Source organism: Carassius carassius, chromosome 37, assembly GCF_963082965.1.
Source record: "Carassius carassius chromosome 37, fCarCar2.1, whole genome shotgun sequence".
Taxonomy (NCBI): Eukaryota; Metazoa; Chordata; class Actinopteri; order Cypriniformes; family Cyprinidae; genus Carassius; species Carassius carassius.
The window spans coordinates 29,608,551-29,621,050 of record NC_081791.1 but is presented as its reverse complement, the minus strand read 5'-3'; the positions used below and the strand labels follow the sequence as shown (position 1 = coordinate 29,621,050).

The following is a 12,500-nucleotide window of genomic DNA, read 5'->3' as shown; positions in this document are numbered from 1 at the left end:
TATGTTAAATGAACATTATGTTTGGTGGAATTCAGCATTTTTAATCGAGAAAGGAACAAATGAAAGCTTCAGTCTATTAGTTTTACACATTGGCATTCTTAGTCTCTTTCCCGATGGCAGTGTCTGGATGTTTGGCGTCAGTAATGATACTTATTGCTCTTCTCATTGTTGCTTGTTCATATAGAGTCTGTATGGGCTCATATTGTTTTATTCCTATCATTCTCATAGCTGTTGTCAGGGTTTGGCAAGGGAGGACCCAGATGCAGAATTAACAGGGGAAACAGTTTATTAACAAGTGTGAAACACAGATGATGCACTAAGACAGTCCACAATAGGGCAGGGCTCACGACAGGAGAACAGGCGGATCAGAAGGAGATGGCTCCAGACTCTGTGGCAAAAGGAGACCTTGAAGCAACTCAAGTAGGAAGGGCCTGACCCGGTTGAAGGAACCCCTTGTAGCGCCCCAATGTCTGTCAGGTCAGAAGAACCAGCGACCAGGGAGGATTCAGGAAGCAGGGCAGGAACCAACACAGACACAAAGACAAAACAGGGGAGACAAGAATTCGACAGATAAAAGTAAACTTGCAAACCAATGCCTAGGGAGAAAAGAAAACTAAAAAGGAAAAACAAAAAAAGTAATACTAGAAATAACTGGAATTAACTGAAAACAAAAAGGATAACAATTGGAAAAAGCTAGGAATAATTAACTAGAACTACAAACCAAAATAAAGAAAACAGCAACCTTGCGGAAAACTAGAAAGAAAAATAAAAAAAGGTGGGAAAACCCCCAAAAGGTTAAAGAACAAAAACACTAAACTACAAAGACTAGAACTAGACTACACATGGGAACAAATGAAAACTAAAAAATAAGAGGGAACCAAATAAGATGCAAAATACGGATTAAAGAGTTCTAACAAGACTAAATATCCAAGCTAGAGACTGTACACAAGGCACACACAAAAACGAACCAGCCAGGACCAGAGGGAAATGAGCACAATATAAAGGGAGCAGATCACACAAGGACCAGGTGAACAATTAGACAAACAAAGGACTAAACAAGGGGGCGTGGTGATTAGAAACAAGGAGGCAGGACAAGGGGAGCACACGGCCAACATAATGTCACCTTTATTTATATAGCGCTTTAAACAAAATACATTGCGTCAAAGCAACTGAACAACATTCATTAGGAAAACAGTGTCAATAATGCAAAATGATAGTTAAAGGCAGTTCATCATTGGATTCAGTGATGTCATCTCTGTTCAGTTAAATAGTGTCTGTGCATTTATTTGCAATCAAGTCAACGATATCGCTGTAGATGAAGTGTCCCCAACTAAGCAAGCCAGAGGCGACAGCGGCAAGGAACCGAAACTCCATCGGTGACAGAATGGAGAAAAAACCTTGGGAGAAACCAGGCTCAGTTGGGGGGCCAGTTCTCCTCTGACCAGACGAAACCAGTAGTTCAATTCCAGACTGCAGCAAAGTCAGATTGTGCAGAAGAATCATCTGTTTCCTGTGGTCTTGTCCTGGTGCTCCTCTGAGACAAGGTCTTTACAGGGGATCTGTATCTGGGGCTCTAGTTGTCCTGGTCTCCGCTGTCTTTCAGGGATGTAGAGGTCCTTTCTAGGTGCTGATCCAGCATCTGGTCTGGATACGTACTGGATCCGGGTGACTGCAGTGACCCTCTGATCTGGACACAGACTGGATCTGGTGGCCACGGTGACCTCGGAACAAGAGAGAAACAGACAAATATTAGCGTAGATGCCATTCTTCTAATGATGTAGCAAGTACATAGGGTGTTATGGGAAGTGTTTCCGGTTCTGGTTTACCTAATTAATGCAGCCTAAAAATCCTTTAACGGATTTGGATAATAAAAGCATATTAGTATGTTATGTGTAAGCCAGGTTAAAGAGATGGGTCTTTAATCTAGATTTAAACTGCAAGAGTGTGTCTGCCTCCCGAACAATGTTAGGTAGGTTATTCCAGAGTTTAGGCGCCAAATAGGAAAAGGATCTGCCGCCCGCTGTTGATTTTGATATTCTAGGTATTATCAAATTGCCTGAGTTTTGAGAACGTAGCGGACGTAGAGGATTATAATGTAAAAGGAGCTCATTCAAATACTTAGGTGCTAAACCATTCAGGGCTTTATAGGTAATAAGCAATATTTTAAAATCTATACGATGCTTGATAGGGAGCCAGTGCAGTGTTGACAGGACCGGGCTAATATGGTCATACTTCCTGGTTCTAGTAAGAACTCTTGCTGCTGCATTTTGGACTAGCTGTAGTTTGTTTACTAAGCGTGCAGAACAACCACCCAATAAAGCATTACAATAATCTAACCTTGAGGTCATAAATGCATGGATTAACATTTCTGCATTTGACATTGAGAGCATAGGCCGTAATTTAGATATATTTTTGAGATGGAAAAATGCAGTTTTACAAATGCTAGAAACGTGGCTTTCTAAGGAAAGATTGCGATCAAGTAGCACACCTAAGTTCCTAACTGATGACGAAGAATTGACAGAACAACCATCAAGTCTTAGACAGTGTTCTAGGTTATTACAAGCAGAGTTTTTAGGTCCTATAATTAACACCTCTGTTTTTTCAGAATTTAGCAGTAAGAAATTACTCGTCATCCAGTTTTTTATATCGACTATGCATTCCATTAGTTTTTCAAATTGTTGTGTTTCACCGGGCTGCGAAGAAATATAGAGCTGAGTATCATCAGCATAACAGTGAAAGCTAACACCATGTTTCCTGATGATATCTCCCAAGGGTAACATATAAAGCGTGAAGAGTAGCGGCCCTAGTACTGAGCCTTGAGGTACTCCATACTGCACTTGTGATCGATAGGATACATCTTCATTCACTGCTACGAACTGATGGCGGTCATATAAGTACGATCTAAACCATGCTAATGCACTTCCACTGATGCCAACAAAGTATTCAAGTCTATGCAAAAGAATGTTGTGGTCAATTGTGTCAAACGCAGCACTAAGATCCAATAAAACTAATAGAGAGATACACCCACGATCAGATGATAAGAGCAGATCATTTGTAACTCTAAGAAGAGCAGTCTCAGTACTATGATACGGTCTAAATCCTGACTGGAAATCCTCACATATACCATTTTTCTCTAAGAAGGAATATAATTGTGTGGATACCACCTTTTCTAGTATCTTGGACAGAAAAGGGAGATTCGAGATTGGTCTATAATTAACTAGTTCTTTGGGGTCAAGTTGTGGTTTTTTGATGAGAGGCTTAATAACAGCCAGTTTGAAGGTTTTGGGGACATATCCTAATGACAATGAGGAATTAATAATAGTCAGAAGAGGATCTATGACCTCTGGAAGCACCTCTTTCAGGAGCTTAGATGGTATAGGGTCTAACATACATGTTGTTGGTTTAGATGATTTAACAAGTTTATACAATTCTTCCTCTCCTATAGTAGAGAATGAGTGGAACTGTTCCTCAGGGGGTCTATAGTGCACTGTCTGATGTGATACTGTAGCTGACGGCTGAATGGTTCCAATTTAACTCTAATAGTATCGATTTTAGAAGTAAAGTAGTTCATAAAGTCATTACTGCTGTGGTGTTGGGAAATGTCAACACTTGTTGAGGCTTTATTTTTCGTTAATTTAGCCACTGTATTGAATAAATACCTGGGGTTATGTTTGTTTTCTTCTAAAAGAGAAGAAAAGTAATCGCATCTAGCAGTTTTTAATGCTTTTCTGTAGGATATGTTACTTTCCCGCCAAGCAATACGAAATACCTCTAGTTTTGTTTTCCTCCAGCTGCGCTCCATTTTTCGGGCTGCTCTCTTTAGGGTGCGAGTATGCTCATTATACCATGGTGTCAAACTGTTTTCCTTAACCTTCCTTAAGCGTAAAGGAGCAACTTTATTTAAAGTGCTAGAAAAGAGAGAGTCCATAGTTTCTGTTACATCATCAAGTCGTTCTGAGGTTTTGGATATGCTAAGGAATTTGGATACATCAGGAAGATAACTTAAAAAGCAGTCTTTTGTGGTAGAAGTGATGGTTCTTCCATACTTGTAACAAGAAGTAGAATTTACAATTTTGGCTATATGAAGTTTGCAAAGAACTAAACAAAGACACAACCATGTGCTCAGGCACAAAATTAACAGAGACACATTAAACAAAGATAGGACAGACAAGACTGTCAGGGCAGGATCCTGACAGCTGTTTTGTGGATATGAGCCAATTTGTTTTTCAGTTGAACGGACAAGTTTCCGAACCAGACTGTAATTCCGTAGCGAATAAGACTTTCAAGCGTGGCTTGGTAAAAAACATGCAAGATTTTGCTACCCACCCCATACAGTCTCAGCCTTCTTAAAAAATAAAGCCTCTGTTGTAGTCGTGTGCACAGACTGTCAATGTGTGTTTTCCAACAAAGAACATTGTCCATATAACACCCCAGGTATCTGTAAGATGTCACTTGCTGTATCTCTGTGTCTTTAATGATCACAGGCTTATGTTCAGATACACTTCTTGGGTCAAGGACCATTTCTTGTGTCTTATTTACATTTAACACAAGACAGTTCTTGTCACACCACTGAGTAAAAATATCTATTTCACTGTGGTAAGATAACAGGTCCAGGCCTTTTTTGTAAGAGACTTAAAATGACAGTATCATCAGCATATTTCCTTATATAATTATTAGTATATGTGCTCCTGCAGTCATTTGTGTATAAAGCAAAAAGCACAGGCGATGATGTCACGCAGGAGTGTGTGAGTGTGTGGATCTCATCACTGTCACTTTTATATCACTCACACTATCAAAATAAAACTGATTCAAAACATGAATAGTTAACTTGAAGTACTAAAGGAGAATAAATAAAACAAATAAAAATTAACACAAAATAGACATAATACAACGATTAAAAAAGACAAAACGCAGTAATAACTAGGGCTGGGCAGTATCGACAAAAAATGATCAGCATAAAATTGTTCATATCAGACGATACAATAAGATTAAAATCTTTATTTCTTAAGTTTAAAGGCAGATTTTTGCTCCAAAAGTGAAAGTAACAACCTTATTTCCATGTGATGAAATGAGTTTTAATAAGATTGACCAGTGTTCTTCCACTCATTTAGATCATGATAAACTCAGATAAAACCACGGCTAAAATACAACAGCGCTTCTAGAAACAAAACCTGAGGTATTTTTATGAAACACAGGAGCCTTATACACAAATATCTTACATTTATCAAACTCTCATTATCGTTTTACTGAGGAAAATTATATCATGATAATTATCATCATCATTTTATCACCCAGCCCTAGTATTAACTAAAATGAAAAAATATAGAAATAAATACAGATTAAATAGTTAAACCTGATATTATTATGTTAATAAAACTAAAACAAAAATGAATGAAAACATAGAAACATTTAAAAAAACCAATATAAAATGAAAAGTGATAAGATAAGCATGTCACGCGTCAGAACTGTGTGTGAGGAACAGAAGAGTTCAGAGAATGATCTGATCTTTACATCTGATGTTTATTAATAAAGATGCAGTCTAATTCTGGACTCATGAATATTAAACAGATGTGAAGTCAACTCAAGTGTGTTTAGATAAAAGACTCAAAACTTTAGAAGTCATCAGACACACTGTGTGTGTGTGTGTGTGTGTGTGTGTGTGTGTGTGTGTATGTGTGTGTTTGTGTTGGTGTGTGTGTGTGTGTGTGTTTGTGTTGGTGTGTGTGTGTGTGTGTGTGTGTGTCTGTGTGTGTGTGTGTGTGTGTGTGTGTGTGTTTGTGTTGGTGTGTGTGTGTGTGTGTGTGTGTGTGTTTGTGTTGGTGTGTGTGTGTGTGTCTGTGTGTGTGTGTGTGTGTGTGTGTGTTTGTGTTGGTGTGTGTGTGTGTGTGTGTGTGTGTGTGTGTGTGTATGTGTGTGATCTCTCACTTATGGACATTTGGCATGATGAGGCTGACACTGTTACCATGGAAATGTTAGTTGCTAAGGAAACTGAATTTTCCCAGAGGACTCAACAGTTGTTGCCATGCAGTTGCTGTAGCAATGACACACACACACACACACACACACACACACTGCTCTGATTGTCTCTCCACACAACAGATGTGACATCAGATCAGCTGTCACTGAGCACTTGTGTGTGTGTGTGTGTGTGTGTGTGTGTGTGTGTGTGTGTGTGTGTGTGGGTGTGTGTGTGTGTGTGTGTGTGTGTGTGTTTGTGTGTGTGTGTGTGTGTGTGTGTTTGTGTATGTGTGATGGCTGTAGGCCCTCCAGTGTTGAAACTCATCAAACGACTTTAATTAACGTTCTTCAGCTCTGTTACTGAAACAGACAGGATGTTAATTACCCAGTGTGTCTCTCTCAGGTCCTTTAGGTGTGAGTGTTTAATGAGCATCGGTTCTTCAGGGGTTTAAGATGCTGTTGAAGACTTAAAGGAATAGTTCAGATGAAAATGTGCTCACTTTCAGGAGTATCTCTGAGCACAGAGCATCCACTGATGAGACGCTGATGCAGTGCTACTTTCCAAATCTGATAAAGAAAAACTCCTCTACTTTTGTAACAGTATAGAAAGTTATTGTTCAGATCATCATATGTTTACTCTGCCTTCATAAAAAAACACTTTCACTGTCCAATCAGTCCTCACGGATTACATCAAGCCCCACCCCCATCAGTGATTGGCTCTTAAATCGGTCTGATTTCATGCTGGTGAAGGACACACACTCTCAGCTTTGAGTTGTGATGACGCTGTCTGAGATTACTTTGAGCTGAAGAGCTCATGTGCTGAACTGTGCTCAGAAGCTCAGACAGTGATGATGCTGATGAATGATGTCTCTCTGTCTCTCAGATGAACGGGATGGACGGAGACGTGGAGTATGAGGAGATCACACTGGAGAGGGTTAGAGACGTCTCTTCCTTTCAGCTCTTCTCAGATGCATCCTATGAGAGCGCTGGTGCATGAACATCAGTGTGTGTGTGTGTGTATGTGCAGGGTAACTCCGGCCTGGGCTTCAGTATCGCCGGTGGGACTGATAACCCTCACATCGGAGACGATCCCAGTATCTTCATCACTAAGATCATCGCAGGAGGAGCTGCGGCACAGGACGGACGGCTGAGGTTCAGCAACACAGAGAGACATCCCTTCACGCTTCAACACACAAAATAATGCATTCATTAGTTAACTGGCTAAGAAATATGATTTATTTAATAAATAAATAAATAGAAAGAAAAATATTAAGTTATTTTTCGCAACATCTTTGTAATTAAAACAATGTTAAAAATAAGCATGGTCTTTAAGCGAAATGTTTTTTTTTTTTTTCACTTTATTTTTTTTTAAACCCAAACGAGTCTCAGTGTATTATTTATTATTGTTGAATGAAAAACAGCACACATTCACTATGACAGATGCTAAGTGTATTTTACAGATCTCATTTAAATACTGCTTTGTGGTTTTATAAGCTAATGAGAATGAGATTTTATTAAGTTGTGAATCAAACAAAAGGAAAATATTATTTAAGTCTTTCTACTTCAAAATTGTGTTACTTGATGATTTTTTTCTTCATGATCATTTTCCTCATTATCTTTGAATATCTCTTAATCTATTGATTTAATTATTAAAACAATTAACCTGACAATGAATTACCCTGTTATCATCACTGATGTCGTTATGGCAGCACGTAGCAGTAATAACCGTGATGTTTCAGGGTGAACGACAGCATCCTGTTCGTGAATGATGTGGATGTGCGTGAGGTCACTCACAGTCTGGCGGTGGAGGCGCTGAAGGAGGCGGGGCCGATCGTCCGGCTCTACGTGCTGAGACACAAACCCCCTGCAGAGAAACTCACAGAGATGAAGCTCATCAAAGGCCCTAAAGGTGCGTGAGCGAGGGAGGGGGCGGGGCTGACCGTCAGCTCTTCTGATTGGCTGATCCTGTGCCACAGGTCTTGGCTTCAGCATCGCGGGGGGTGTGGGAAACCAACATGTCCCTGGAGACAACAGCATCTACGTCACCAAGATCATCGAAGGAGGAGCCGCACATAAAGACGGGCGACTGCAGATCGGAGACAAGATCCTCGCTGTGAGTCTGAACATGAGTGTGTTTCCTCATCAGTGTCTCATCAATGGATGGGTGCCGTCAGAATGAGAGTCCAAACAGCTGATAAAAACAAAATAATCCACAGCACTCCAGTCCATCAGTTAACTTCTGGAGAAGACAAAAGATGAAACAAATCCAGCATTAAGATGATTTTAACTCAAACACATAGAGTCTATAATCCATAATAACACTTCCTCCAGTGAAAACGTGTTCTGGTCTGAATCAGGAGAGAAATCTGCACAGATCAAGCAGCGTTTAAACAGAGCCAGGGAGAAAGTGTTTTTATGAGGTGGGGGGGGGGGGGGGTCTTGAACTTGTTTCAGTAAGTTTCTTTTTTAAGAATTTCTTTACTCTTTACTTGATACTTTACTTGGTCATATTTGATGTATTTGAAGTCTGAGATGTGAACGATGAAGAGAGAGAGAGCAACAAGATGTTAAAAATATTTGTGTGTGAATAATTCAAGTGTTGGACTTATAAGATAATAAATACTACATAAATAAAATACCTTAAAGTAACTACAAATGATGATGTAAAGAAGTTATCTTTAAAAGAAATGCTGCGTGTATCATGTCCCGGGTCCGAGCAATGTTGTCCCCTGTATCTCTGGATGCTCTTATTCCCCGAAGGAAGTGTTGTTATGGATTATGCACTCGGATTTTAGACAGGAAAAAACAATGATGAATTTGTAGCTTTTTTTTCTGAGGACCAAAAATCCTGTGTAAAACACTACATGTGTCTGATGATCATCATGAATGCTCAGTCAAGTCAAGTCACCTTTATTCATATAGCACTTCAAACTAAATACATTGCGTCAAAGCAACTGAACAACATTCATTAGGAAAACAGTGTCAATAATGCAAAAATGATAGTTAAAGGCAGTTCATCATTGGATTCAGTGATGTCATCTCTGTTCAGTTAAATAGTGTCTGTGCATTTATTTGCAATCAAGTCAACGATATCGCTGTAGATGAAGTGACCCCAACTAAGCAAGCCAGAGGCGACAGCGGCAAGGAACCGAAACTCCATCGGTGACAGAATGGAGAAAAAAACCTTGGGAGAAACCAGGCTCAGTTGGGGGTCAGTTCTCCTCTGACCAGACGAAACCAGTAGTTCAATTCCAGGCTGCAGCAAAGTCAGATTGTGCAGAAGAATCATCTGTTTCCTGTGGTCTTGTCCTGGTGCTCCTCTGAGACAAGGTCTTTACAGGGGATCTGTATCTGGGGCTCTAGTTGTCCTGGTCTCCGCTGTCTTTCAGGGATGTAGAGGTCCTTTCTAGGTGCTGATCCAGCATCTGGTCTGGATACGTACTGGATCCGGGTGACTGCAGTGACCCTCTGATCTGGACACAGACTGGATCTGGTGGCCACGGTGACCTCGGAACAAGAGAGAAACAGACAAATATTAGCGTAGATGCCATTCTTCTAATGATGTAGCAAGTACATAGGGTGTTATGGGAAGTGTTTCCGGTTCCGGTTTACCTAATTAATGCAGCCTAAAAATCCTTTAACGGATTTGGATAATAAAAGCATATTAGTATGTTATGTGTATGCCAGGTTAAAGAGATGGGTCTTTAATCTAGATTTAAACTGCAAGAGTGTGTCTGCCTCCCGAACAATGTTAGGTAGGTTATTCCAGAGTTTAGGCGCCAAATAGGAAAAGGATCTGCCGCCCGCAGTTGATTTTGATATTCTAGGTATTATCAAATTGCCTGAGTTTTGAGAACGTAGCGGACGTAGAGGATTATAATGTAAAAGGAGCTCATTCAAATACTGAGGTGCTAAACCATTCAGGGCTTTATAAGTAATAAGCAATATTTTAAAATCTATGCGATGCTTGATAGGGAGCCAGTGCAGTGTTGACAGGACCGGGCTAATATGGTCATACTTCCTGGTTCTAGTAAGAACTCTTGCTGCTGCATTTTGGACTAGCTGTAGTTTGTTTACTAAGCGTGCAGAACAACCACCCAATAAAGTATTACAATAATCTAACCCTGAGGTCATAAAAGCATGGATTAACATTTCTGCATTTGACATTGAGAGCATAGGCCGTAATTTAGATATATTTTTGAGATGGAAAAATGCAGTTTTACAAATGCTAGAAACGTGGCTTTCTAAGGAAAGATTGCGATCAAGTAGCACACCTAGGTTCCTAACTGATGACGAAGAATTGACAGAGCAACCATCAAGTCTTAGACAGTGTTCTAGGTTATTACAAGCAGAGTTTTTAGGTCCTATAATTAACACCTCTGTTTTTTCAGAATTTAGCAGTAAGAAATTACTCGTCATCCAGTTTTTTATATCGACTATGCATTCCATTAGTTTTTCAAATTGGTGTGTTTCACCGGGCTGCGAAGAAATATAGAGCTGAGTATCATCAGCATAACAGTGAAAGCTAACACCATGTTTCCTGATGATATCTCCCAAGGGTAACATATAAAGCGTGAAGAGTAGCGGCCCTAGTACTGAGCCTTGAGGTACTCCATACTGCACTTGTGATCGATAGGATACATCTTCATTCACTGCTACGAACTGATGGCGGTCATATAAGTACGATTTAAACCATGCTAATGCACTTCCATTGATGCCAAAAAAGTGTTCAAGTCTATGCAAAAGAATGTTGTGGTCAATTGTGTCAAACGCAGCACTAAGATCCAATAGCACTAATAGAGAGATCTGACACTGATCTGCAGTGTGTGTATGTGTGTGTGTGTGTGTCTCTCTGTGTTTGTGTATGTGTGTGTGTGTGTGTTTAGGTGAATAATATGTATCTAGAGGACGTGATGCATGAAGACGCTGTAGCGGTGCTGAAAAACACAGGAGACGTGGTTTATCTGAGAGTAGCCAAAACTCTTCATCATCATCAAGACGCCTACAATCCTCCTGACATCACCAGCTGTGAGCGAACACACACACACACACACACACACACACACAGACACACACACACACACACACACAGAGAGGGAGACACACACACAACTAATCTCTGACGTCTGTACACACAACTAATCTCTGACGTCTGTGTGTTTCTGCAGCGTATTTTCCTCATATGGACATGTCTGATTACCCACAAGCCCTCAGTCCCTCATCTCCACGCCGTTACTCCACCATCTCTAAAGGACTGCTGCTTGGAGACGAGGACATTCCCAGGTCAACACACACACACACACACACACACACACACACACACACACAGTGTCACACTTTGATCAGTAATATTATGACATGACAACAGTCAAGAAACTATTTTAGTCTTCAGTGTGTAAAATAATCTTCATTAGGATAAAACAAAACAATGATACACAGGTGTTTTTTGTTTGTGTTGAGCTAACCGACCGTGTTTAGAGTATTCACCAAGGTAAGACTTTCAGATGATGTATACATTTCAGAAAACTGACTCTAATGACTGGTTTAGGCTCCAGGGTCACAAATGTGAGTTTTAACAAGAATGCAGATGTTGGCAGTAATGCAGATAAATAAGGACAGTGCCAAAATTAGGTCTCTATTTATACTACATATATTGATATTTCAGGCATGGCATGGATACATCGTATCATCAGATTGAAGTATCCATATTAGGACTGTCACTAATGTTTATTTTGGTAATTGAGTAATCTGTCATTTAATCTAACAATGACTAATCGGATAATTATAATACATTTTCTTGTGGTAATAAAAATAGATCCAAGTCAAGAATAGCTTTTAAAGTTACTTAAAATGCATATACAACCCGAATTCCGGAAAAGTTGGGACGTTTTTTAAATTTTAATAAAATGAAAACTAAAAGACTTTCAAATCACATGAGCCAATATTTTATTCACAATAGACATAGATAACATAGCAAATGTTTAAACTGAGAAAGTTTACAATTTTATGCACAAAATGAGCTCATTTCTATTTTGATTTCTGCTACAGGTCTCAAAATAGTTGGGACGGGGCATGTTTACCATGGTGTAGCATCTCCTTTTCTTTTCAAAACAGTTTGAAGACGTCTGGGCATTGAGGCTATGAGTTGCTGGAGTTTTGCTGTTGGAATTTGGTCCCATTCTTGCCTTATATAGATTTCCAGCTGCTGAAGAGTTCGTGGTCGTCTTTGACATATTTTTCGTTTAATGATGCGCCAAATGTTCTCTATAGGTGAAAGATCTGGACTGCAGGCAGGCCAGGTTAGCACCCGGACTCTTCTACGACGAAGCCATGCTGTTGTTATAGCTGCAGTATGTGGTTTTGCATTGTCCTGCTGAAATAAACAAGGCCTTCCCTGAAATAGACGTTGTTTGGAGGGAAGCATATGCGTCTTTAGCATATGCTTCCCTCTTTAGCCCGGAGGACACAGCGTCCGTGATTTCCAACAAGAATGTCAAATTTGGACTCGTCTGACCATAAGACACTATTCCACTTTGAAATAG

The 12,500-nt window shown here is 39.9% G+C and overlaps 1 protein-coding gene across 3 annotated transcripts in view; it reads left to right on the top strand.

Annotated features, from left to right (window-relative positions):
- LOC132118630 (disks large homolog 4) overlaps positions 1 to 12,500 on the top strand; it is a 63,795-nt gene that overhangs the window by 31,137 nt on the left and 20,158 nt on the right. For all 3 annotated transcript variants that reach the window (XM_059528592.1, XM_059528593.1, XM_059528595.1), the window contains 6 exons: positions 6,842 to 6,892; positions 6,986 to 7,110; positions 7,698 to 7,867; positions 7,935 to 8,071; positions 10,845 to 10,986; positions 11,127 to 11,241. In XM_059528592.1, coding sequence (XP_059384575.1) covers positions 6,842 to 6,892; positions 6,986 to 7,110; positions 7,698 to 7,867; positions 7,935 to 8,071; positions 10,845 to 10,986; positions 11,127 to 11,241 — 740 coding nt within the window. The remainder of the gene's footprint in view (positions 1 to 6,841; positions 6,893 to 6,985; positions 7,111 to 7,697; positions 7,868 to 7,934; positions 8,072 to 10,844; positions 10,987 to 11,126; positions 11,242 to 12,500) is intronic.